This window comes from Notothenia coriiceps, unplaced genomic scaffold (assembly GCF_000735185.1).
Source record: "Notothenia coriiceps isolate Sejong01 unplaced genomic scaffold, NC01 NC01_scaffold00026228, whole genome shotgun sequence".
NCBI lineage: Eukaryota > Metazoa > Chordata > Actinopteri > Perciformes > Nototheniidae > Notothenia > Notothenia coriiceps.
In genome coordinates this window covers 27,116-49,284 of record NW_011358929.1, presented here as the reverse complement: position 1 = coordinate 49,284, position 22,169 = coordinate 27,116, and the positions used below count along the sequence as shown (strand labels likewise).

The following is a 22,169-nucleotide window of genomic DNA, read 5'->3' as shown; positions in this document are numbered from 1 at the left end:
GCTTTAATGTTCAAAAAGCTCTTTATTTTTCTCATACAGCCTGTGCTGCAGCACCTCTTTTCACCCTCTGTCTGAAACCAGAGCCCAGTCTGCTCTGATTGGTTAGCTGGCCAGCTCTGTCTCCACTTAGAGAAGTCCCGCCCTTTAGCTTATTACGTACAATATGTTGGAACGCTTTCCACTAGAAGCGCGAGTGTTACTTAGTGATGTCATAATGTTCTGTCAGTAAGTCCAATAGAGGCGTTAGGGAATTTGGGGATTTTAGCCATAGCAGACCATTTACATGCACAAAAACATATAACACATTACAAGGAAGGGAGAACTCCAAAAAGCATAATAGGGCCCCTTTAACCCCAGAATGTTGTGACGTAATATTCCAAAATTCACAACAAGTTATCACCTAGCAATTTTTTCTGCTTCAATTTATAATAGTTTTTTCTTAAATAACATGGAGTTCAGCCCTTGTTGTAAGTTAAGCGCGGACTGACCTTTCGGACAACTTGGATAAAGTCCTTGGAGTTCTGCGGGCTGAGGCCCTGTATCTGACGAGTGCAGGCCTCCAGGGAGGAAGCATGGGCCACAATCAGGACCGTGTTTCCTGTGTGAAAGAGGTAAAGAAAAGCATTCCACAGATACCATAAGCTTCTATGCTGTTTGTTTATGGGCACTCAGCAGATGATGATATAGAGCTTGAAAAATGTTCAGGCTCTTGAATGCATTGCCTTTTATTTTGAGATTTGGCCCACATCCAAATCAAACATCTTGCTCGAGAAGGCCAGCAGAGTCAAAACAAAGTGCCTATTGTGTGACACTATTCCGTTTCAAGGCCTTCTGATAGTGTTAAGTGTCAGGTGCATTTCTCTTTGTTTAAGGCCATCAAGGCAGGAGCCCATTGTTTAATTTTGATTTCATTAGCTCATGCTCATTGTAAAGTGGCCTCCAGAGATTGCGCACAGAAAGAATGGGAAGCATTTAAGGGTAATCATCTCAATAAAAGAGCTGGCATTGTAGTGAATGCTGCCAAGAGTTTTTACTGCATTACCCAGGTTTTTGCTGTCTGTCAGGATCTCGCGGGTTACTTGGAAGCTCCTGCTGATGTAGGTGTCGTAGCTTTCTGATACGGTCAACTTGCTTACGGGAATATGAGGTCTGGGGACAAACCAATATATATATAGGAGGTTAGAATTCAATTGTAGAATCACAGATGAAGGTGTCGTGATGCTTCAGGGTTGGTGTACCTGTACGTTGTGTCCACATTCAGGTTAGCAGCAGCCAGCTCAGCTGGGGGGATCCACACGGGTAAACTTGTGCCTGCAACCCACTTGGTCCATTCAAACAACCCAGGCTCCACACGGATTTTTGTCTTTGCCTCCTGCTGGAGACCTAACATACAGTGAAACAGAGAGAACATTGAAATCACTCACCTCAGTTTTTTTGGGAAATATACGAATACTTTTTCACATAAAATGTAAGACTTTGTGCAAAAAGTAATAATTTTGGTCGTATGTTTGTTAACATGAAGAAATAAAGTATAGATAAAAAAGAAAAACATTAAGTAAGTGTTTTGCTGTGGTCAAAGGAGGTAAGTAATGGGAAAGATATATACCTTCCGTAAACCCCCCAAAGATTTTCCTATCAGTTTCTTTTGCTAATAATTTATTAAATGTTTATAGAAAAATGTGTATTGGATGTGCGCAAATCTTAAAGATTCAGATCCAAAACTAACACTAATAGTCCAATATTGTCGTGCAGCAGTAGCTCTGAAATCAACTCTGACATGTGAGTATAACATCATGGCAGTTAAGAAACTGAATAGATGTTGCCGTGAGAATATTGACGAGGTCTCACCCTGCAGAATGTTCTGAGCAGTCTGGACGCAGCGAAGAGAAGGCGAGCAGTAAACAAAGTCTATTCCTGTGTGGCTTTCCAACAGAGCTTCACCTGAAATAGACCAAAATACATTTCAATTGTACCCTTTACTGTATTCAACAACCCTTCAAACTATAGTAACTTTTCAACAAGATCAAATGTACTTTACTTCATATGTACTGACCTACAAGTCGGGCCTGGGTGGAGCCGAACACAGTAATTGGACAATCTTTATCGTAGTCCCGGTGACTTCCACTTCTGGCTGGCAGGCTGGACGGCATGTTGAGGTTGGAGCGAATGTATCGGCCTACACAAACACAAATGAGGATCTTACAGAAGAAGCAAATACTCAACTCAAAAATGTGTAATCAACATCCCCCTGCATGCTTACCTTTGGCGTCAAAGCACTGAGAGACCCAGTTTTTCCCAAACACCACGTCCATCCTCTCGCCATGGCGACACACAAACAGTCTCATCTTGGAAAGGGAAGACTGACAGGTCGGCCTCAACACCTGAGAAAAAGATTCCATTTAAATCTAATATAAATAAAGCCAATAGAAGCACAAGAGTTACACAGTGATGTAATTATGTTACGGAAGTAAACAAAGGAGTCCAACGGAGGTGAATCAGGCAAAGCAGGGGTGTCAAACTCAAGGCCCGGGGGTCAAATCTGGCCCGCGACTTCATTTGATGTGGCCCCGCAAGAGCTTGCAAAGAATATAACACGTATATTATACGGTTACATGCCACTTTACAGAAGCAGATTGCGCATAAACTACATGTCCCACAATGCATCTCGTTTTGTGACATGCACACTGAAGAAACTTGCAATTATTTGCCTTGGACTTCTGCTTTCAGACGTAGTTAATTACTAAGTTATTATCCTATCCGATAATAATCCAATTCAGAGGCAATAATGTAATATAATACATTATTTTATATATATTAGATATTTATATATGTATATTCATATAGTTACCACCAGCCCTTTGAGTGCAACCATAATGCTAATGTGGCCCGCAATGAAATTGAGTCTGACGCCCCTGCACTACAGGAAAGGGAAAACCCACAAAAGCATAATTTGGCTTTTTTTATTTCATGCTACAAGCAGTTATAATTCGTTTTTAACACTCTCAAAGAGGAATTGACAAAAGGACTGTGCTGCTTTTGGGGCTGCTAAACCTGTGTAAAAAGACAAAATAATAATTTGCTTTAATGCATCCCTAACTTCACTGCTGGGCAAAAAGTATCTTGGTGCTCCTTTGCAATTTGCACATATTTAAATGAGGTAATATGCATTTGCAGCAAAATTGGTCTCTTAGTATGCAAATGATCAGCACTAGCCGCAGGCAGTTACAGTCAAATTATTCGCATTTCTGAGAGTTGGGAACATTTATAATGGATGTCTGCTTGAACTAATTCATTTTAGGATGCAGTTACAGGATGCAATGATAGTTGGGTCATGATATGGTAATATATAATACAGATGCACGCATTTGTTATGTGTGAGGAAAAGCAAGGACATTAGGTTTATAAAAGGTACATACTAAGCTATGTCATGTTTCAGTTAATAATATACTATTATTTAATACTTCAGAATACTTGCCCGACATTTCTTCAGCTACTTGCTTATGTTTTTATAATTAAGTTGAATAAATACAGCATATTTTGTTAATTAAACTGTACTTTTACTATACATCTCCCTTTTTTACTGTGGGTTGGTTACATTACGCTCTACCAAAGGTTGCCTCTTGTACACTTCAGAGAGAATGTAATGGTCATTTAGCATGCAGCCTGTAAGCCGTAGTGCTGAATACCTGCATAGGAGGACAGAGGCCAGTAAGGCTGGGAGGATCCATGAGAGTGTCAAACAGACTGTCGTTCAGCTGTCCGTCAAACAATGACCCCGCCACGCTGCTGCCGGAGATAGACGGAGAGGCACTGGTGAGCACGGAGTGAGACCTGAGGATTAGACAGAGGACTCCATTTTATTCAAATAGCCGTTAAAAAATAGCACTCATTATCCACAGTGAAGAGAGGGAACATTAGCAGACAACCAACACACTGGTACAGTCATATGAGAGTCAGGAAAACACAGGACTAAGCAGGGCACGGATCAAATTAAGTGAGTAAAGTGTGTTTACGTGTCTTGAAAATATGAATATAGTGAAGAATAAATGGGTAGAGCGAGGGAGGAAACACAACCTGTTCAAAGGCAGTTTTAGAAAAGAGGAAGATGACTAATTTTCCCTTTAATCTTTGCATTCAGCTTAGTGGAAACGGTGTGCTTAAACTGTAGAGAACACACATTAAAGGGATCTGTGGATTGTCAGTTTGAGGAGGATACGTCCCCTCCTGACCCAGAAAGCGACGCAGGTTCTGGTCCAGGCTCTCGTCATCTCACGCCTAGACTACTGCAACTCCCTCCTGGCTGGTCTACCTGCATGTACCATCCGACCCCTGCAGCTCATCCAGAATGCAGCGGCTCGTCTGGTCTTCAACCTTCCTAAATGTTCCCACACCACTCCGCTCCTCCGCTCCCTTCACTGGCTTCCGGTAACTGCTAGAATCTACTCCAAGACACTGGTACTTGCGTACCATGCTGTGAATGGATCTGGCCCTTCCTACATCCAGGACATGGTTAAACCGTACACCCCAGCACGTGCACTCCGCTCTGCATTAGCCAAACAGCTCGCTGCACCCGCACTGCGAGGGGGACCCAAGTTCCCATCAGCAAAAACACGTGGGTTTGCTATCCTGGCTCCAAAATGGTGGAATGAACTCCCCATTGAAATCAGGACAGCAGAAAGCTTAAACATCTTCTGGCGCAGACTGAAAACTCATCTCTTTTGACTCCACTTCGAGCGATACAATGAAAAACAGAAAACAAAAAACAAAACAAAACAAAATAAAGAGCACTTATACTAACAAAGCACTGGCTTATCTAAAGCCAGTTGAGTAGCACTTGAAATGTTTTGGCTCTATGAAACCTGAAACCTGAACCTGATGAATGCAAGAAACACATGGCGATGGATTTACCCCGCTTCCTTTTCTTACCCGTGGACGACCCAGGTGTCAGACTCATCAGCGCGGTTGACGTAGTTCTCAGGCAGCAGGCCAGACAGCCCCGTGCCCAGCGAGGTGCCGAACACNTAAATGAATTACAAACTATTCGTAAACCCTTTATAAGGGTAGTCTTATTGTAAAGTGGTACCGTTTCGTTAACTCATTTTTTTTATCATTTGACTTTATCTTGAATTACTTCGGTTTAACCGTTTTTTACTTTGTAGCGGCCAAAATCATATAGAAATAAAACAGATAATTAACTTAAAATAATACAGCCGCTGAGGCACTAGTTAGCAGATCTTACGCAGGGCAATGATCCAGGTCCAGACAAGATTCTCCGTTGTACATTTACTATGATCCAATATCATTGACAATGAACAGGTTTCCTATGGTTTGTTCCTTAAACCTTTCCTATTGCTTTCCTTTCCTGTGGTTGGAAAACCCTGTGGCTCGAAACACCCTGGTAAAAAAAAAAATGTTTGCCTACTAGTGCTCTGGCTTCCACTTCCACCTGTTTCCAATATATACAATTACACCAGGTGCTCTAATCACCCAGTGCCCAAAACATGCCTTCAAAATAAAAGCATAGAAACTACTTTAACTTATGAGACTAACTAAGAATACATTTACAATAAACACTATAAAACAGCAAGAAAATAAATGTTAAACTAGTAAATAATATAAAGAGATATATTTTATGGTTGATTCAAGGCTACTTCAGTAAACTATACATTCAATAATTGCTTGTTAATTTGAATTAGATAAGATTAGATTACATTTTACTGTTGACTTTCTCCAGACTAAGAGTCGAGACGTTTCTGTTTTGTGAAGGATCCAGTGCTAAGAAGTTCACACAACCTGTTTTCTGAGCAGTAGACTGAGAAGCAGTTTTCCTACCATGTCAGAGAGATGATTGAGACCCATGGTGAAGCTGTGGTTTCCTGCTGAGGCCTCCTGGTTGTGTCTCAACACTAACAGCATGTTCTTCTCCCACACCGCTCTCCTGAACTCCATCTCAGTCTGAAACCAACACACAGGCTAAATGATCTGATAAAGTGTGTGAAAATGTGTGTGTATGGTTCTGACATTCTTACCTTATTATCATAAACCTTGTGATGTTCAATTTGCCATTCCTCCCACACTTTATTTAAGGCAGACGAAGAGTGGGTGAGGATCACAAACGGCAAAAGCAACACGGCACAAAGTATATGCATCCTGCAGAGGGAGAAGCGAAACTATTCATATTATAAGAGCAGATTATCCCTTTTTTTTATTGTAACTAGAACCAATTTTTTGTTATTTAAACAGAATTTCTTCAGGTCTTTTACTCTTAACGTCGCTTTGAGTTCTGCATCAACAATCGGACCACTTATTTTCTGATATCTTAAAAATATCTTAAAAATATCAACATCTAAACTTTGACATATCATAGTTGTTCATGTGCACTGTGCTCGTCGAGTCTTAAGAGAAGACAAACACCAGAGAAAATCCAGTGCTGTACAACTTTGATTCAGGAAATGCAGCAGAAGGTTTTTAGCTCAAATCAGTCTCACTGTAATCTTTGAGCTTCTTTCTCAGCTAAATGTTTGCTCTTACATCATTAGCTTTTGATATCTACTCAGAATATCAGTAAAACAGTCTCAATGCATTACAAAGAAAATGTTGCATTTACCTTTTTGCAGAATTATCCGCAGGGGAGAAAGTGAACAAAGAAAGTTTGTAACGGACCAGAAAGCCTTTCTCCCTTTAGAAAGAGGAAGTATAGCTTCCTCCTGCACTCTGTTGCTTGTTTTTTGCTCCGTCCTTCAGTTCATCTGCTCTCTAACTTGGCATGTGAATCTAATTTACAACTAGCTAGAGAGGCCCACAATACCTTTCCACTACCAGAGGTGGAAGTTATAAAAGTTACATGATAGTAATATTTAACAATAATAATAATTTGTTATCTAAAAAATAACTGTAATAGATTGATAGAAAGACATAGGCCACGTATTTTCCACCATTTTCTGGTTCATTATTAAAAAACACATATCATTGAGTTTGTCATTTACACATGAGAAAAACTAATTATTTGACAGAAAAACAACAATAAAAACACAATACACATTCAGTTTCAACTTTCTCTGCACAAGAAACCATCGAGTCACTTAATATCGGAAGAACTGCAGTTATTAATTGGAATTCAAGTTAATGCACGCGGCTAAAAATTGTCAAACAATTTACCACTGTAAAACCACAACTATGTGTTGTTTTTTTCTTAAACTTTTTTTTCTCAGATTAAAACAAATACATAGCGTTTGGATTTGTGAACTTGAATGGTGCTGGTAGGCACTTTTTGATGCATGCCACTGCCACTTATTTTCAGCCACTATGCTAAGCTAACTAGCGGCTGGCTGTATTGGTGGCTATATTCTGGCTTAATGATGTGATATCTTCTGATGTAACTCTGTAGTAAATACAATTGGTGTATAATATTTTTTCTATAAAGATGCTGACCATGTCATTTGCAATGTCGCTGGGTAATACTTGGCTGAAGACATTTGTTGCAAATCATCTCTGCAATCCCCCTTTTCTCTTATCTGTGTTCTGTACTCTGTCTAATAAACAGGAGGGAATAACCTATAGACATCACAGCCGTCAACACCACAGGGAGCAGCAGTGACGAAGCAAAATAATGATAAAAATACATTGTGATATAGGAGCTTTAGGAGCTCTGATTTGTCCAAGACAGTTGCTTTCGTCACTGATTTTCCCTTCCGATGTTGGACAGAGATTTCGCTGATGAAGGCAGATTCCCCGGGGTACCAGATGGTATGTGACTGACTAAGCACCGGCTCTTCTTCTGTGGTGATCGTGCACCTTTCGTTTCAATACACACCTCATAATCCTTCAGCTGAGCAGAAAGTCAGGCAAATCTGTGTTATTTTTCTATCGCTTATTGAAGGGAGTGTTGGCATATCCAACTGAGAAGTGGAGCAGTGTTGGTGTAGCTCTATCATAAATGTAAGAAGGAAATTATGTATTTTTGGGTTAAGTTTGACCTGTCCCCACCTTCCAGCACTACAAATCAACAGTTGTGTCTTCATCGAAAGGCTTTAATAGACCAAAAATCTGAAAAGAATATGTATTTCTAAGTGTCAGTGCTTGAATTCATTCCCATCTGGTGTTTGTGCCCAAATCTCTTCATTTGGCTGACCTGTGTGCTACCTCCTGTCATCCAGTAGAGTGAGTTGGATGCAGCCCAGGAGCTAGTGTATATAATCCCCCAGCATGCACCTAGCACACACACACGTCCATGAGCCAGGTTTGTGTTGCCATGAGTACAGCGAAGCAACAGGGGAACAGAACTGCAGTAACACGCTTCCTCCGGAGCTGAATAATTCAGAATGGGAGGATAAGGCTTTCCCGTTATGATATGTCTGTCTCTTTCTCTCACACTGCAGGTTTCATTTGGATGTATTTCTGAGGTGGACCCGAGAAGACCAAAAAGACTAACCCTGCTCTGAGACTTATCGTTCTTTGTGTGCATGTTTACAGAGACAATAATAGAAAAAAAATTTTGCAAAATGGTTCTACCTTTTGATCACAAAATTGTTAAAATGGAGCTATCACAATGACAAGCCCTCCAGACTGAAGAGACGGTGAGTTACAATGTTTGATTTTCTCACTCTTACATCACTTCGTGTACCTTACATTGTTCTTCAGCTCTCTAAAATGTTAGCACCCAGTAAATAACTGTGATTTCACCTTTGTACACTGTTTTCACTCTCAAGCATGTATACGCTCTCAGGAGGTGTCAGTCTTCATCACTCACTGCTCTGGGGAGCGCCTACAGTATTCCCCAGCTCTATACCCATAACTGTCTAAATAAAGTAAAAACCTAAAAATGATAATCCTACACACAGCAATAACTTATTTTGTCATAAATACACTCTATTGAATATAACACGTTTCCAAAGAGGCAAAAATCCAATGATTTAAGTGTAAAATGTTTAGTGAGCTCTTTCAAATGCAAAAGTTAAATGTTAATGTTAAAATAAAAATATATACATGCTTACCTATTTTCTTTTTATTTAGAAACACTGCTCTTTTGGCAAATAATGTATGTATATAAGAAATAGTACTACTATAAATGCAGTCTTTGTCTCTCTGTCCCTCTTGTCACATGTTCTATAGTGTTGCGTTGTTTAATACAACATGTGAAAAGATCTAAGGTGGCATCACACTTTTTTTCCAGCACTCTCTTGGCAATCTAAATAGCACATTTCAGTCACACATTTTATTTGATGAACTGATTCTGTTGAATTGCTACCTAGCATTCTCGTTTCCATTTTGAAAGGAATGATGTCTGTTTATATATCATGTCAACATACATATATGCATTAATTATTTGAGGAGATATAGTGTAATTACTGATAGCTATTTTACAGTAACTGACACTTTTATCCCGGTTGCAGTTAAACTTCGAGCAGTGTTATAAAACCATTGGGACTGGACATCCTGTCCAGAAATATATTTTTGCTTTTACTGCACCATAGTGGTTGATTTACTATTGGTTCATATAAAGAGAGAGCAGCTTCTCACATAATTCTGGGTCTGAATATCAAGAAAATACCTCATCATGTGAAGCCTAAAAGTTTTAATAATCATTATTTTGACTACTATTTATGTTTTGCAAAACGCTCCCTATTTTCAATGATGTATATATCCTTCTCACTCTTTTATCAGCTGCCTCTCTCTCTAACACACAGGCCACCAGATGTTTGAGGGGATTGCCGTCCACCAATGGCTGTGCTGTGGAGCTCTCTTCCTGTTGGCAGCGGGGGCGGCCTTCTCCTCTGAAACCCGCCGGTCGTGTCCACAGCCCTGCCGCTGCAACACCGTGCTGCAGGAGGTCAACTGCTCCGATGGACAACTCACTACAGTGCCCAACATTCTCCCGCAGAACACTAAAATACTAAACTTGACACATAATAAGATCAAGTCTCTGGTGCAGCAGCAGTTCCAGACTTTGACACAACTTTTAGACTTAGATTTGAATGACAATATCATGGTTTTAATTGAGGTGGAAGCATTTATCGGCTTGCAAAGTCTTATAACTCTGCGTCTTGCTCGCAACCACCTAAAGATTATCCATGTGGGGGCGTTTGATGGTTTGCCAAAACTAGAGTTACTGGACATAAGCAGAAATGAGATCCTTGTTTTTCTCGATTTTACTTTCCGTGACTTAACTGCCCTTCAGTTTATTATAGCAGCAGATAATGACTTAGTTTTTATTTCTCGTCGAGCTTTCACTGGCTTAACCAGTCTGCAAGAGCTGCATCTCGATGGCTGCAACCTCACTGCCGTGCCGACAGAGGCGCTCACTCAGCTAGGCGAGCTGAGGAGTCTTCATTTTCACAGATTGGGCCTCACAACGCTGCCAAACTACGCTTTCCGTCAGCTAGAGCATCTCAAGGAACTTGTCATTTCTCAATGCTGTCTGGAGAATTTGTCAGGAAACAGTCTCTTTGGACTAAATCTTACATCCCTGACTATTAGAAACTGCAACCTCAGTGCTGTCCCCTACACCCCTTTGCATCATCTTGTATATCTTGTATTCCTAGACCTTTCTTTTAACCCAATTAAATTCATTTATGGGAACCTTTTTGGAGAGTTGCTCCGGCTCCAAGAACTGCATTTGGTGGGGGGATCATTGCTGCGTATCGATATTGGAGCATTCCGAGGTTTGGCTCATTTCAGACTTCTGAATGTATCCAGAAACCTTCTCACCACACTTGAGGTGGGAGCCTTCCATTCAGTGGACACCCTGAGGAATCTGGGACTAGACAACAACCCACTAGCATGCGACTGCCGCCTGCTGTGGGTGGTGCGAAGGCAACCATATCTGGAGTTTGGCGGAAATCCACCGACTTGCAGAACCTCAGTGCAGTTGCAGGGTTGGTATTTTCTGGACTTTACTGAAGCTGAACTCCCAGGTCTGCTCACATGTCGGCAACCTCGTATTCTGAACCGCAAACCTCAAGAAGTGAGAGTAGATCAAGGACACACAGTGGTGTTTGAATGCAATGCAGAAGGTGACCCTGTGCCATCGGTCACCTGGATAAGCCCACAGCTAAAACCTCTATTGCCCATTGGCAGAATACGGGCTCTCTCTAATGGCTCGCTGGAGGTTCGCTATGCCCAACCTATGGACAGTGGTGCTTATTTCTGCGTGGCATCTAACGCGGCAGGAAATGACAGCATGCCCGTCAGCCTTCATGTCCGAGCCTTTCCAGCATCTTCCAAAAAAAACATTCGTCTTAAAGGCTGGTTTGCCTTTCCGTCCGCCTCGCCAGGTGTGAGTGGAGACCAGAATATCTCATTTGATGTAAAGACGTTACTGGTAGCTGCAACCATTGGATTTCTTTCATTCTTCAGCTCTGTGAGCGTATGTTTCATCTTCATGCTCTTCTGGAGTAAGAGTAAAGGGCAAATAAAGCACACAGCCACAATAGCATACGTGCCACGAAGTGCTGAGTCAAGTAATAACGAAGGGAAAGGCAACTATATGGAGACAAGCAGGTTCACCATGAAACTAATATGAGTCAATAAAAGGTTTTTATTTTTGCTTGATTAGATTACGTTTTAATTAATTTAATTTCAAAGCATGCAAATGTGTGTCCAACACACACTGAGTGTTAATTAATCCGTAAGCATGTAAGCTAGAGCTGCAAAAGGGAAAAAAGTAAAATGTGATGGCATGATTCTAGATGTTAATAAGAGTCTAAGTAACGTTTTAGGAACATCTAACCACATCAGTTCCTGTCTGTCTCTGACACACAAGCTCCACTATAACAAACCCTGAATGTAAACCAACCAAAGTAAGACATATGTAATTTGCATATTGCATTTGCTGTAGAGATGTTGATTATTCAGTTAATTGCATGTTGATTATATTGCTTTGTTGATGTTTATGTATGGCAACAATTTACAAATGTTAGTTTTGTTCATTTGGTTTCCGAAGAACAAGCGATATGGTTTCTAAAGAACAAGTGAAATAGCGCTCTTTTAAATTGAAATAATTATGATGGACGTCAGATGTACACAATACTTGCATCTATATTGCCTGCCATTCAAACTCAATTTGGTTATATACTGTGCTGGTATTCTAATATTGTCACATTTACTGCTGTACTCATTATTAATAGATGTATATCCCACACATATATTAAAGTATTCTTTAAATTCCCAAAATAAAGCACACATCAAATTCAATTATTGTGCTGATTTTTGTTGTGGTTATTCAATGGCTCTTAGTCAAAATGTACAAAAGAATAATCAGATGCCTAAAGCATCATGTTTGCTTTGTACAATTCTTAATAAACAAAACATGAATGTAAAAAAATATGTTTATATATATATATTTAATATTTTTATGTTGAGTAAGGTAAAACATGAAGGCTCTCCAGGTATAACAAATCACACCAACTTAATATGAAATAAAGCATGAATATGGTGAGTGATATTTCCAGAATGTTCGTATACATTTATAAGAGGCAGATTCTTAAAGGGCTTATGCTATATGGGACGGCCAGGACCATCGAGGAGTTCGAGCTTCTGTCCTTAGGATGTCGTAATAGACCCCCAACAGGAGAACAAAGAAATGATACATCTCCTCTCCCTGTGCTGTTTCATCCTTAGTGATTTTAATTTGCTTAATAGCATATGTACCCTGGCTGCAGTCCATGCACTTCCCTTGCACACTTGTACATTAGCATTATTTGTATTTGTACTTTTATGAATTTCCATTTCCCAGCTTTAGTTCTGCACTTTATTGTGTTGATGTGTCACTGATGTTGTGCTTTCAAACAGAATAAATTATTTATATTAACACCAATGGGTGGCTGTAGCCTGTAGCCCTGTCTAGGCTTTAATCTGAGGGTTGTTGGTTCGATCCCTGGTTGCCTGGTCCCTGCTATACATGTAACATCCTTTGGCAGGTTATTAAACCCCAAATGGCTCTGTTTGCGTTTGAATGTTTATCCTTCCTAATAAGGTGTCACCCTGGGATTGAGCCTTTAGCACCAGTGTATGATTGTGAGTTGGAATTGAGTGGTGTTCTAATACTAGAAGAGTGCTATAGACTGTGTATACAGTTAGCACACAAAAAATTGTATTTTTATTTTGTTGAAACAAGCCGAATACCAAGACTATTCACAACTGCCACAGTGAAGTTCATATAATCCTGTTGCTATGGCAATATATTACCTTTCTGCTGGCTCCATGACAACAGTATCTAACATCGGACGTGTCCACCATTCTAAATGTACCGGAGCTAAATTGTTCTGTGAATGAAATAAATAGATATAAAATCAATATAAGATCAAATTGTACACAAACGAAGGTACCAATTGTATGGAATTGGGAGGAGTTTTATTTTGTATTGTAGCCCGGAAGTGCATCAACTGCACCGGATGTATTGGTTAGGTATTCCTAGTGGTTAGCATTAGCTGTGTTCTTAGCTTGTTTGACTACAGGTCAGTAATAACGAGCAGTTTTTAGGCCTATTAGCGTGAAATAAAGCGTATTTATAACTCAAACAAATATGGGTACGAACAGATAATTGAGTAAGCCAAAGGTAAAAGCGGTCCCCTAAAAACAGCCTATACCGATAGTTATCTCAACATTAGCTAGCTAGATACTGAAGCGTGTTTTGCCATTGTTTATACATCACAGTCATGACTCTCGCGGTGGACCGGGAGCAGAGGAAGACTGCGGGAAACCGCTTGTCAAAATTACTGGATGCTGAAGAAGAGGATGATTTCTACAAGACCACGTATGGAGGGTTTGCCGATGTGAGTAACAAAAACTGACTGGTACAGAGATTAAACCAGCTAACTGTAACACGTTAGCATCGCCTCTTCGCTAGCTTGGTCCCTTGAATAGCTGGTCAAAATACTCCGCTTTATTAAACTTTCATTTACATTATCGCCATAAATGTACATATTGTCAGATTAAATCATATTAGGCTGTTACTGTCTACAAGTATGCAAAGTTACTAAATGTATTTGTTTTGTTTAGTTGTTTGCAAGAATTAGCATCATAATATACTTTATGTACCAAAAGGGAAAGTATTCATTATGCAGATTGGACCATTTCAGAATAATATATATTGTATGTTTTGATTAGGATTATGAATGTGTTTATCAAAGCTGGTAAAGGTGCAGCTAGTTTGAATGACTTTGTATACTGCAGGGTAGCTTGCGAATTTACTCCAGGTGTAACTAAAGTCTTATTTAAGTGTTGATACAACAGTACACTTTTTACCTTTTGAATTGTAGTTGAGTAGAAGTACAAAGTAGCAATAAATTATAATGCTCAAGTAAAGTACAAGTATTTCAAAAATAGTAGGCGTGTGGATTAGTGCGTTGGTGTTGGGATCAGGGTAGCACAGGTTCAAACCCCACTGCAGTCAGCATGTCGTTGTGTCCATGGGCAAGACACTTCACCCCAAATTGCTCCTGTGGGGATTGTCCACAGTACTGAGTATGTAAGTCACTTTGGATAAAAGCGTCTATCATGTACAGTAGTTGAGTGAATGTACTTAGTTACTTTACACCAAAGGTGGGACCGTGGGAGTAAGTCCTACATGTGCAAGTCATGAGCAAGTCTCAAGTCTTGACCTACAAGTATCAAGCAATTCCCAAGTCACTGTGGTGAGAGTCAAGCAAGTCAAGTCAAGTCATTGCTCAGGTCAAGCAAGTCAAGTCAAGTCATACGAAATTCTGATGAATAAGCCCAGATTCCGCATTTAAATCAGTTAAAAGACAGTGGTTATGAAAATGGATTCAACCCACACTATGATCTTCATTACATACACAGTTAATCATTTCAAATCTAATTTAGACCGATGACAATCATATTAGATTCATATTAACCCTAGAACGGCAGACAATATATCTAGGACTCAAAAAGTCTGTTCAAAAAGGCAGAATTCCCGGTAAGAAAATCAGATATGGCATTTTCCATTGCACATGTTTAATTTAAATTTCTGTTAACACTAGAACCGCCAACATCGTCAGCACCTACATAGATATCATTTTCAAATCATTTAATTTGTTCCTCTTCATAATTTCTTTATAAACTAAGTAGAACGATTTAAAACTCACTTAATTGGGCTAATTTAGAAATGGCTTCAGTTTATCATCACAACAGATCAAAAAGTTCAGATTCATTTTACAATAAATCAAAGAATGATGCACTTCTACAAACAAAAACAACATCATTAAAACATTTAAACAAACTACTAAACGAGGCATCTCTTTTCCTCTCTCTCTCTCTCTCTCCCTCTCCTGACAGCCCGTCAGTATCGGGGTTAGTCAAAATAAATCCCTTGGAGGTTCTAGTGTTAATTTACTGTTTTGTCTTCTCTTTGTAATGCTTAATCGATTTGAAACCAAGTCTAACATAGCTTAAACTTAACGTTAGCTTTCTAGCCAACACAACACATTCACGTACCTTTCTCTGTGGGGTTTTTTGTAGTGACGAATGAAGTTGGATGTTGTGGTGGTCGTGTCACTGATCTTTATGCTGCAGACCCTGCATACCTCTGTTCTCTTCTTATTAGCGTCATCGACAAAATAATCCTTGAATCCAAACTTGACTATTTTTGGAGTAACGCTAGCCGCTGCCATGTTAACTGACACTCCTGCCTACTAGTGATTGGGTTGCCAGGTTTGCGCACATGGCGCTATAATCAGCCAATCACATTTCGAAAAAACTAAACGTAATATCTCAATACAAAAACAAACGCAAATATTTAATTTTAAACAGTCAAGTCCTTTCAGGTCATCTATCTCAAGCTTAAGTCAAGTCTCAAGTCATGAATACCAAGTCAAAGTCAAGTCTTTTATCAATGTTAGTCAGGCAAGTCTCAAGTCAAAAAATATGCGAGTCAAGTCATGTGTCTCGAGTCCCCACCTCTGCTTTACACCACTGCTAGTACCCATCTTCTACAATGATTTCAATTGGAAACCATTCTCTTGAAGGACTGGGTTAGGTAGGGTAGGATAGGTAGACTCAGTAGGTAGAGCTAATTTGATTGAGGTGTCTTATATTTAGTCTTCTCTTGTTGATACATTTGGATGAATGTACAAATACACTCCAACAGACCCATTCTATGGTATTGCTGATTTAACTTTAAACCTTAATCAATTACTCTCTTGAACAGTTTGAGGATTTTAATGATGTGTTATCTTCATGAACGTAGCATTTATTGCAAGGCTGTTGTATAACCTCTAGCTCGACAGTCCTAAAAGACTGAGTCTAACATCTACACAGCCTATATTTAAGAAGATCATGACTTCAGCATGTGCTGTTCAGTGGAACAAAACCCCGTTAGGTGTTTCTCATGTCTTTTAGTTCAAGTGTACTTGAAGCCACCGTAGAAAGAGTGAATTCATGAATTCTCAAAGATGAAAGAGATATATTTACCACCAATATGAAACACACCAAAGGACACTTCCACAAAATGTGTCTGCAAATGATTCTTGTCATTAAAACCACCATGCCCGGTGACTCATCCCAAACTGTGACCACGACTCCAATATTTCCTGGCCGACTTTATCTTGACAGCTGACAAATTTGTGAAGGCTGTTTGAGAGTGCCAGCCTTTCCTGCGTCACACTCTTAAAGAGAGAGAAAAAGCTTTCAAGGCTTTAGGATTTATGTGTATCAAAAGATGATATGCTATTATTCGACATTCAAGTAACTTTATTTACATTTAAAGACTCTGAGTGGTATCTTCGATTTAAAAACCTGTCTCTGTAATTTCCAGACAGATGCTGGTTCAAGGGTCAAATTGTTTGGGAGATTTGGCAGCAGCTGCTTCGGCTGTTCTGACGTTCAGCTGGAGTTGACAAGAGTAGCTAGGAAAAACAATCCAAACAACTCTCTGCTGGCAATTTGATAAAACAGTGCGACCATGCACAAGCTTCAATTTGAGGGCTCGTGTGATTTAAAAGGTCAGAGTATTTTCTACGTGTGATTAGTGTTGGTGTTTTTTATCTAAATTTATTTGTGGGTGCATGTTTTGTCATGATTTTCCCGTCATAATTAAATAACAGCAGGATGTGTGTTATCTGTGCACTTAGGCTACTCGGTATTCAATAACATATTTGTTTTCCTCCTTAGAGCTCCGTTATTTGTATCTTGCTTTGAACATCTCAGACTAAATGCAGATTCCCAGGACTCTTTTAAAACATACTGCCGATGAACAATACATTAAAATAACCCACTTTGTCTACACTTTGTAAATACACTCCATGATGAGCCTGATGTTTGTATCACCTTGAGATTTGCTTGCGGTTAAAACAAAAGCATAGAGAGAGCCGCTTCCTTAATGTGATTTTGTTTTAGATCTGTTTGTGTGAGTGGCGTGTGTTTCTCAATGAAAAATAAACTGGCTTGTTGTATGGGAGAGATTTTTCCTGAGTAAATCTCATGGCTTTACAATATGCTTAGCACACATACGTGTCACAGAACCTCACTAAATTACACTATGCTACACTTGCCTATTTAGTTTCAAACTGGTGGCACATCCATTGTATTTACATGATAAAATAATTAAGCGGAACATTAAAAAAAGAACTGAGGGAATTTGGTTTCATCAACAGGTAATCTATTTCAACATGTTTAATACATTTCTTTCAGGAATCAGGAGATGATGAGTATCATGGAGAAAATTCAGAGGATGAGGATGTGGTGGACAGCGACTTTGACATCGATGAGGGCGATGAGCCAGACAGCGACAAGGAGGACGATGCACCTAAAAGGAAAAGCCGGGTTGTTACTAAAGCATATAAGGTAGGAACAATCATTTATATTATGTAAATGAAATTATTTCATCAGTCTATATATATATATATATATATATATATATAGACCTTTTATTAAAATGACACTGCAGCGTAAAATGACCTGTTCTTGTGACGTGCAAGTATTTTTACTGACAGATTTACAACATGAACGAAGAAATTCATACATGATTGAAATAGATCATGAGTTAACAGGATTTTTTTCTTTGTTTAATCCAAGGAACCAATAAAGGTGGCGAAGCCCAAACCAAAAAAACCCTTGGAGGAACAGAAGAAGACTGAGAAAGTTAAAGTTGAGCTCAAAAGGAAGATCCCACCAGAGTTCCAAGATTTTGGTGAAAGTAAGATTGCAAAAAAACAAACACAAATGCCCACACACTTAATGATCCAAAAACACTTCACTAAAACGGTTTAACACATAAACCATCACTTCATTAGCACACACTGATTACATCACAACTGAACTGTTTCAGTACTTGAACATTATGAATAATTGGATTAGCTGTTTATCATTCCTTAGCGCGGAAGTCTGTGCGACAGTCCACCAGTGAGCATACCCGAAAGACAAATCTGCGCCTGCAAGAGCGTCAGGATGCCCCTAGGAGGAGGAGGGGGGCTCATCGGGACCGGCCCCTCACCCAGGAAGAACTGCTGGCCGAGGCCAAAATAACGGAAGAGCTCAACATCCGATCTTTAGGTGAGAACATGTTATTCACGTTAATCGAATATAAAGATATTTGGTCCCAAAATGTTCTGTCTTGTGTTCAGTACTTTTGTTCAAGTCTCAGTATACAGTGGGGCAAAAAAGTATTTAGTCAGTCACCAATTGCGCAAGTTCTCCCACTTAAAAAGATGAGAAAGGCCTGTAATTTTCATCCTAGGTATACCTGAACTATGAGAGACAAAATGATTTAAAAAAAATCCAGAAAATCACATTGTCTGATTTTTAAAGAATTTATTTGCAAATTATGGTGGAAAATAAGTATTTGGTCAATAACAAAAGTTCATCTCAATACTTTGTTATATACCCTTTGTTGGCAATGACAGAGGTCAAACTTTTTCTGTAAGTCTTTACAAGGTTTTCACACACTGTTGCTGGTATTTTGGCCCATTCCTCCATGCAGATCTCCTCTAGAGCAGTGATGTTTTGGGGCTGTCGCTGGGCAACACGGACTTTCAACTCCCTCCTAAGATTTTCTATGGGGTTGAGATCTGGAGACTGGCTAGGCCACTCCAGGACCTTGAAATGCTTCTTACGAAGCCACTCCTTCGTTGCCCGGGCGGTGTGTTTGGGATCATTGTCATGCTGAAAGACCCAGCCACGTTTCATCTTCAATGCCCTTGCTGATGGAAGGAGGTTGTCACTCAAAATCTCACGATACATGGCCCCATTCATTCTTTCCTTTACACGGATCAGTCGTCCTGGTCCCTTTGCAGAAAAACAGCCCCAAAGCATGATGTTTCCACCCCCATGTTTCACAGTAGGTATGGTGTTCTTTGGATGCAACTCAGCATTCTTTCTCCTCCAAACACGTCTAGTTGAGTTTTTACCAAAAAGCTCTATTTTGGTTTCATCTGACCATATGACATTCTCCCAATCCTCTTTTGGTTTGATCTGACCATAAGACATTCTCCCAATCCTCTTCTGGATCATCTAAATGCTCTCTAGCAAACTTCAGACGGGCCTGGACATGTACTGGCTTAAGCAGGGGGACACGTCTGGCACTGCAGGATTTGAGTCCCTGGCGGCGTAGTGTGTTACTGATGGTAGCCTTTGTTACTTTGGTCCCAGCTCTCTGCAGGTCATTGACTAGGTCCCCCCGTGTGGTTCTGGGATTTTTGCTCACCGTTCTTGTGATCATTTTGACCCCACGGAGTGAGATCTTGCGTGGAGCCCCAGATCGAGGGAGATTATCAGTGGTCTTATATGTCTTCCATTTTCTAATAATTGCTCCCTCAGTTGATTTCTTCACACCAAGCTGCTTACCTATTGCAGATTCAGTCTTCCCAGCCTGGTGCAGGTCTACAATTTTGTTTCTGGTGTCCTTTGACAGCTCTTTGGTCTTGGCCATAGTGGAGTTTGGAGTGTGACTGTTTGAGGTTGTGGACAGGTGTCTTTTATACTGATAACGAGTTCAAACAGGTGCCATTAATACAGTTAACAAGTGGAGGACAGAGGAGGCTCTTAAAGAAGAAGTTCTGTGAGAGCCAGAAATCTTGTTTGTTTGTAGGTGACCAAATACTTATTTTACCGAGGAATTTACCAATTAATTCATTAAAAATCAGACAATGTGATTTTATGGATTTTTTTTTTCTCATTTTGTCTCTCATAGTTGAGGTGTACCGAGGATGAAAATGACAGTCCTCTCATCTTTTTAAGTGGGAGAACTTGCACAATTGGTGGCTGACTAAATACTTTTTTGCCCCACTGTATATAGTATGTGTTTGTGATGACTCAAACAAACATGTCTGACTCTTTTCATACAAAAATAACATTTCAAATATTATTTCATAGGCGGATAAATAACAATATTAATTGTACTCTATAACATTTGAATAAAGCCTAACAATTCAGACAGACATTAGGCCTGTTTTAGTAATTTGCCGTGTCAACTGCATAACCTCTCCAACGTGAGACACTAATGGCATTTCTGTTGATGATTGCAGTATACATAGACATTTGTAATGCAAAACAGATGCCCCTAGCTGTATTTATAATATATTTGAATCAATGTAGTCCATCTGTTTGGCAAATGGATAAAAAAAATCTTAGTAAATACCATATCATGATGAATTTAACCATGTATTTGATTCTAAATAAGTAACGAATATGTATGAGTTGAAAAGAAGATGACCTTGTTAATTTTACCGACTGTGTAGAGAACTATGAACGTCTGGAGGCGGACAAGAAGAAACAAGTCCACAAGAAGCGGAGATTTGACGGACCGACCATCCGTTACCATTCAGTCCTGATGCCACTCGTTTCACATTCGGTCCTAAAAGAAGAAAACGTTGATGTTGAAGGGTACGTTTCATATGATCTACCTTAATTGTTTTACACAGACAAAGAGCATATAGAATTTTAGTTTTTTTTATAGTTTAAAGTATTTTTTTCTATTTCCCATCTACCAAAGGTTGGATCAGGACGTTCCTCAGACTGCAGCGCAGAATCCCAGCACGCCGTCCCAGCAGCCTGCGGGGGGGCTTTGCTCCCGTACTTATATAACGTTCAGCGAAGACGAAGCCTTTGAGGCGACGTTCCCACACAGCGGCCAGTCGAGCCCCCCGCTGCCCGTCCAGGAGGTTTGTCCCGTTACCCACAAGGCCGCACTGTACCGAGACCCGGTGACTGACATACCGTACGCTAACACACGAGCCTTCCGCATCATCCGAGAAGCGTACCGTAAATACGTGGCAGCTCATGGATTTCCAAACACTTCGGGTGTGGTGACAGGACTTGACTCCTCAGCAACAAAGAGCTCCCGCCAGAAAATGGTTGTCAAGCAGAGTGCTATGGCAACATAGATTAGTTTCAGAAATAACTTTCAAAAAAGGTTTGTGCTTTTCGTTATATGTATTAGTTTAGGCAGAATGACTTCACATGGAGTCAATCCCTTCTTTTATACAACTGTCAGGCATTCAGCTGTCAATGTGATTATTACGTCAAAGTCGGTGAAACAATTGAAGGCAAACATCAGTACCAGTGTTGACTGGAGAGAGCATGAAATTACAAGAAGTAGAACTTACTGAAAATCAAACATTACCACAACCAAGCAGGTGGTGCTTTCCTTCAAACTGCAAACAATCTTATCTTATATTTAGTACCGGTACATGTATCACCCTGATAGAATACAAATCTTGTTAGAATGAACAAAATATAATCCCTGATTGGCTTTAGATGTAGGTCTCCGTCTGCACATTGGCAGACTTTTGTGTTTTTCCTTACATTAAATGCCTTTTTTACTGTCAATATATCTGGGCTCTACAAATGTACATATTTCTCAACAAAAATAAATATTTGAAACATTGGAAAAATACCTATTTACTATTTCTACAAACTCTGGTTTATAAGTCGCATGAACAACGGCTACACTGAAAAGATTCATCATCTTAGCATTCCTGTTTTCTTTTTATTTACTGTTTTTTTAGCCTGTAGTTGTGTTTTTACAGCTTGTATCACTCCATCCATCATCCTTCACAACCTGCAATCCACCCTGAATCTAACCATATAGTGAGGTTTGTGTTTCATAATTAGATTAACCTTGGTATCAAAATAAGTCAAATTTAAGAAATGTTGCTTTTTAAAACTTTCATTTACTATTCAGACAAATGCCATTACTGAAATTACAGGAGATCATTTCGGGAAAATTGGGCCCA

The 22,169-nt window shown here is 39.7% G+C and overlaps 3 protein-coding genes and 1 long non-coding RNA gene across 7 annotated transcripts in view; 2 read left to right on the top strand and 2 right to left on the bottom strand.

Annotated features, from left to right (window-relative positions):
* LOC104956708 (ubiquitin-associated and SH3 domain-containing protein B-like) overlaps positions 1-5,024 on the bottom strand; it is a gene marked incomplete at its 5' end in the record, with an annotated part of 6,275 nt that extends 1,251 nt beyond the window's left edge. Inside the window, 8 exons of the mRNA XM_010784239.1 lie at positions 489-598; positions 1,043-1,149; positions 1,239-1,383; positions 1,849-1,941; positions 2,054-2,176; positions 2,261-2,381; positions 3,687-3,831; positions 4,927-5,024. Coding sequence (XP_010782541.1) covers positions 489-598; positions 1,043-1,149; positions 1,239-1,383; positions 1,849-1,941; positions 2,054-2,176; positions 2,261-2,381; positions 3,687-3,831; positions 4,927-5,024 — 942 coding nt within the window. The remainder of the gene's footprint in view (positions 1-488; positions 599-1,042; positions 1,150-1,238; positions 1,384-1,848; positions 1,942-2,053; positions 2,177-2,260; positions 2,382-3,686; positions 3,832-4,926) is intronic.
* Positions 5,025-5,838: 814 nt separating this feature from the next.
* LOC104956679 (uncharacterized) lies at positions 5,839-6,780 on the bottom strand. The gene is made up of 3 exons (XR_799580.1): positions 6,608-6,780; positions 6,030-6,150; positions 5,839-5,955 (listed from the first exon to the last, which is right to left on the bottom strand). It is a non-coding gene; the product is annotated as an uncharacterized lncRNA (long non-coding RNA).
* Positions 6,781-8,215: 1,435 nt separating this feature from the next.
* LOC104956678 (leucine-rich repeat and immunoglobulin-like domain-containing nogo receptor-interacting protein 1) lies at positions 8,216-12,192 on the top strand. 2 transcript variants are annotated; one of them, XM_010784205.1, is made up of 2 exons: positions 8,216-8,576; positions 9,687-12,192. In XM_010784205.1, the coding sequence occupies exon 2, from the start codon at positions 9,695-9,697 to the stop codon at positions 11,519-11,521; it is 1,827 nt and encodes a 608-aa protein (XP_010782507.1). In that variant the 5' UTR covers positions 8,216-8,576; positions 9,687-9,694; the 3' UTR covers positions 11,522-12,192. The 2 variants fall into 2 exon arrangements, with proteins under 2 accessions (XP_010782507.1, XP_010782508.1); XM_010784206.1 differs by having other exon boundaries at positions 9,664-12,192.
* Positions 12,193-13,385: 1,193 nt separating this feature from the next.
* Positions 13,386-21,848, top strand: vps72a (vacuolar protein sorting 72 homolog a). 3 transcript variants are annotated; one of them, XM_010784202.1, is made up of 7 exons: positions 13,386-13,555; positions 13,654-13,772; positions 17,629-17,781; positions 18,013-18,133; positions 18,295-18,489; positions 20,673-20,817; positions 20,927-21,848. In XM_010784202.1, the coding sequence occupies exons 2-7, from the start codon at positions 13,656-13,658 to the stop codon at positions 21,315-21,317; spliced, it is 1,122 nt and encodes a 373-aa protein (XP_010782504.1). In that variant the 5' UTR covers positions 13,386-13,555; positions 13,654-13,655; the 3' UTR covers positions 21,318-21,848. The 3 variants fall into 3 exon arrangements, with proteins under 3 accessions (XP_010782504.1, XP_010782505.1, XP_010782503.1); XM_010784203.1 differs by having other exon boundaries at positions 13,386-13,772; positions 18,313-18,489; XM_010784201.1 differs by having other exon boundaries at positions 13,387-13,772.
* The last annotated feature ends 321 nt before the right edge of the window (positions 21,849-22,169 follow it).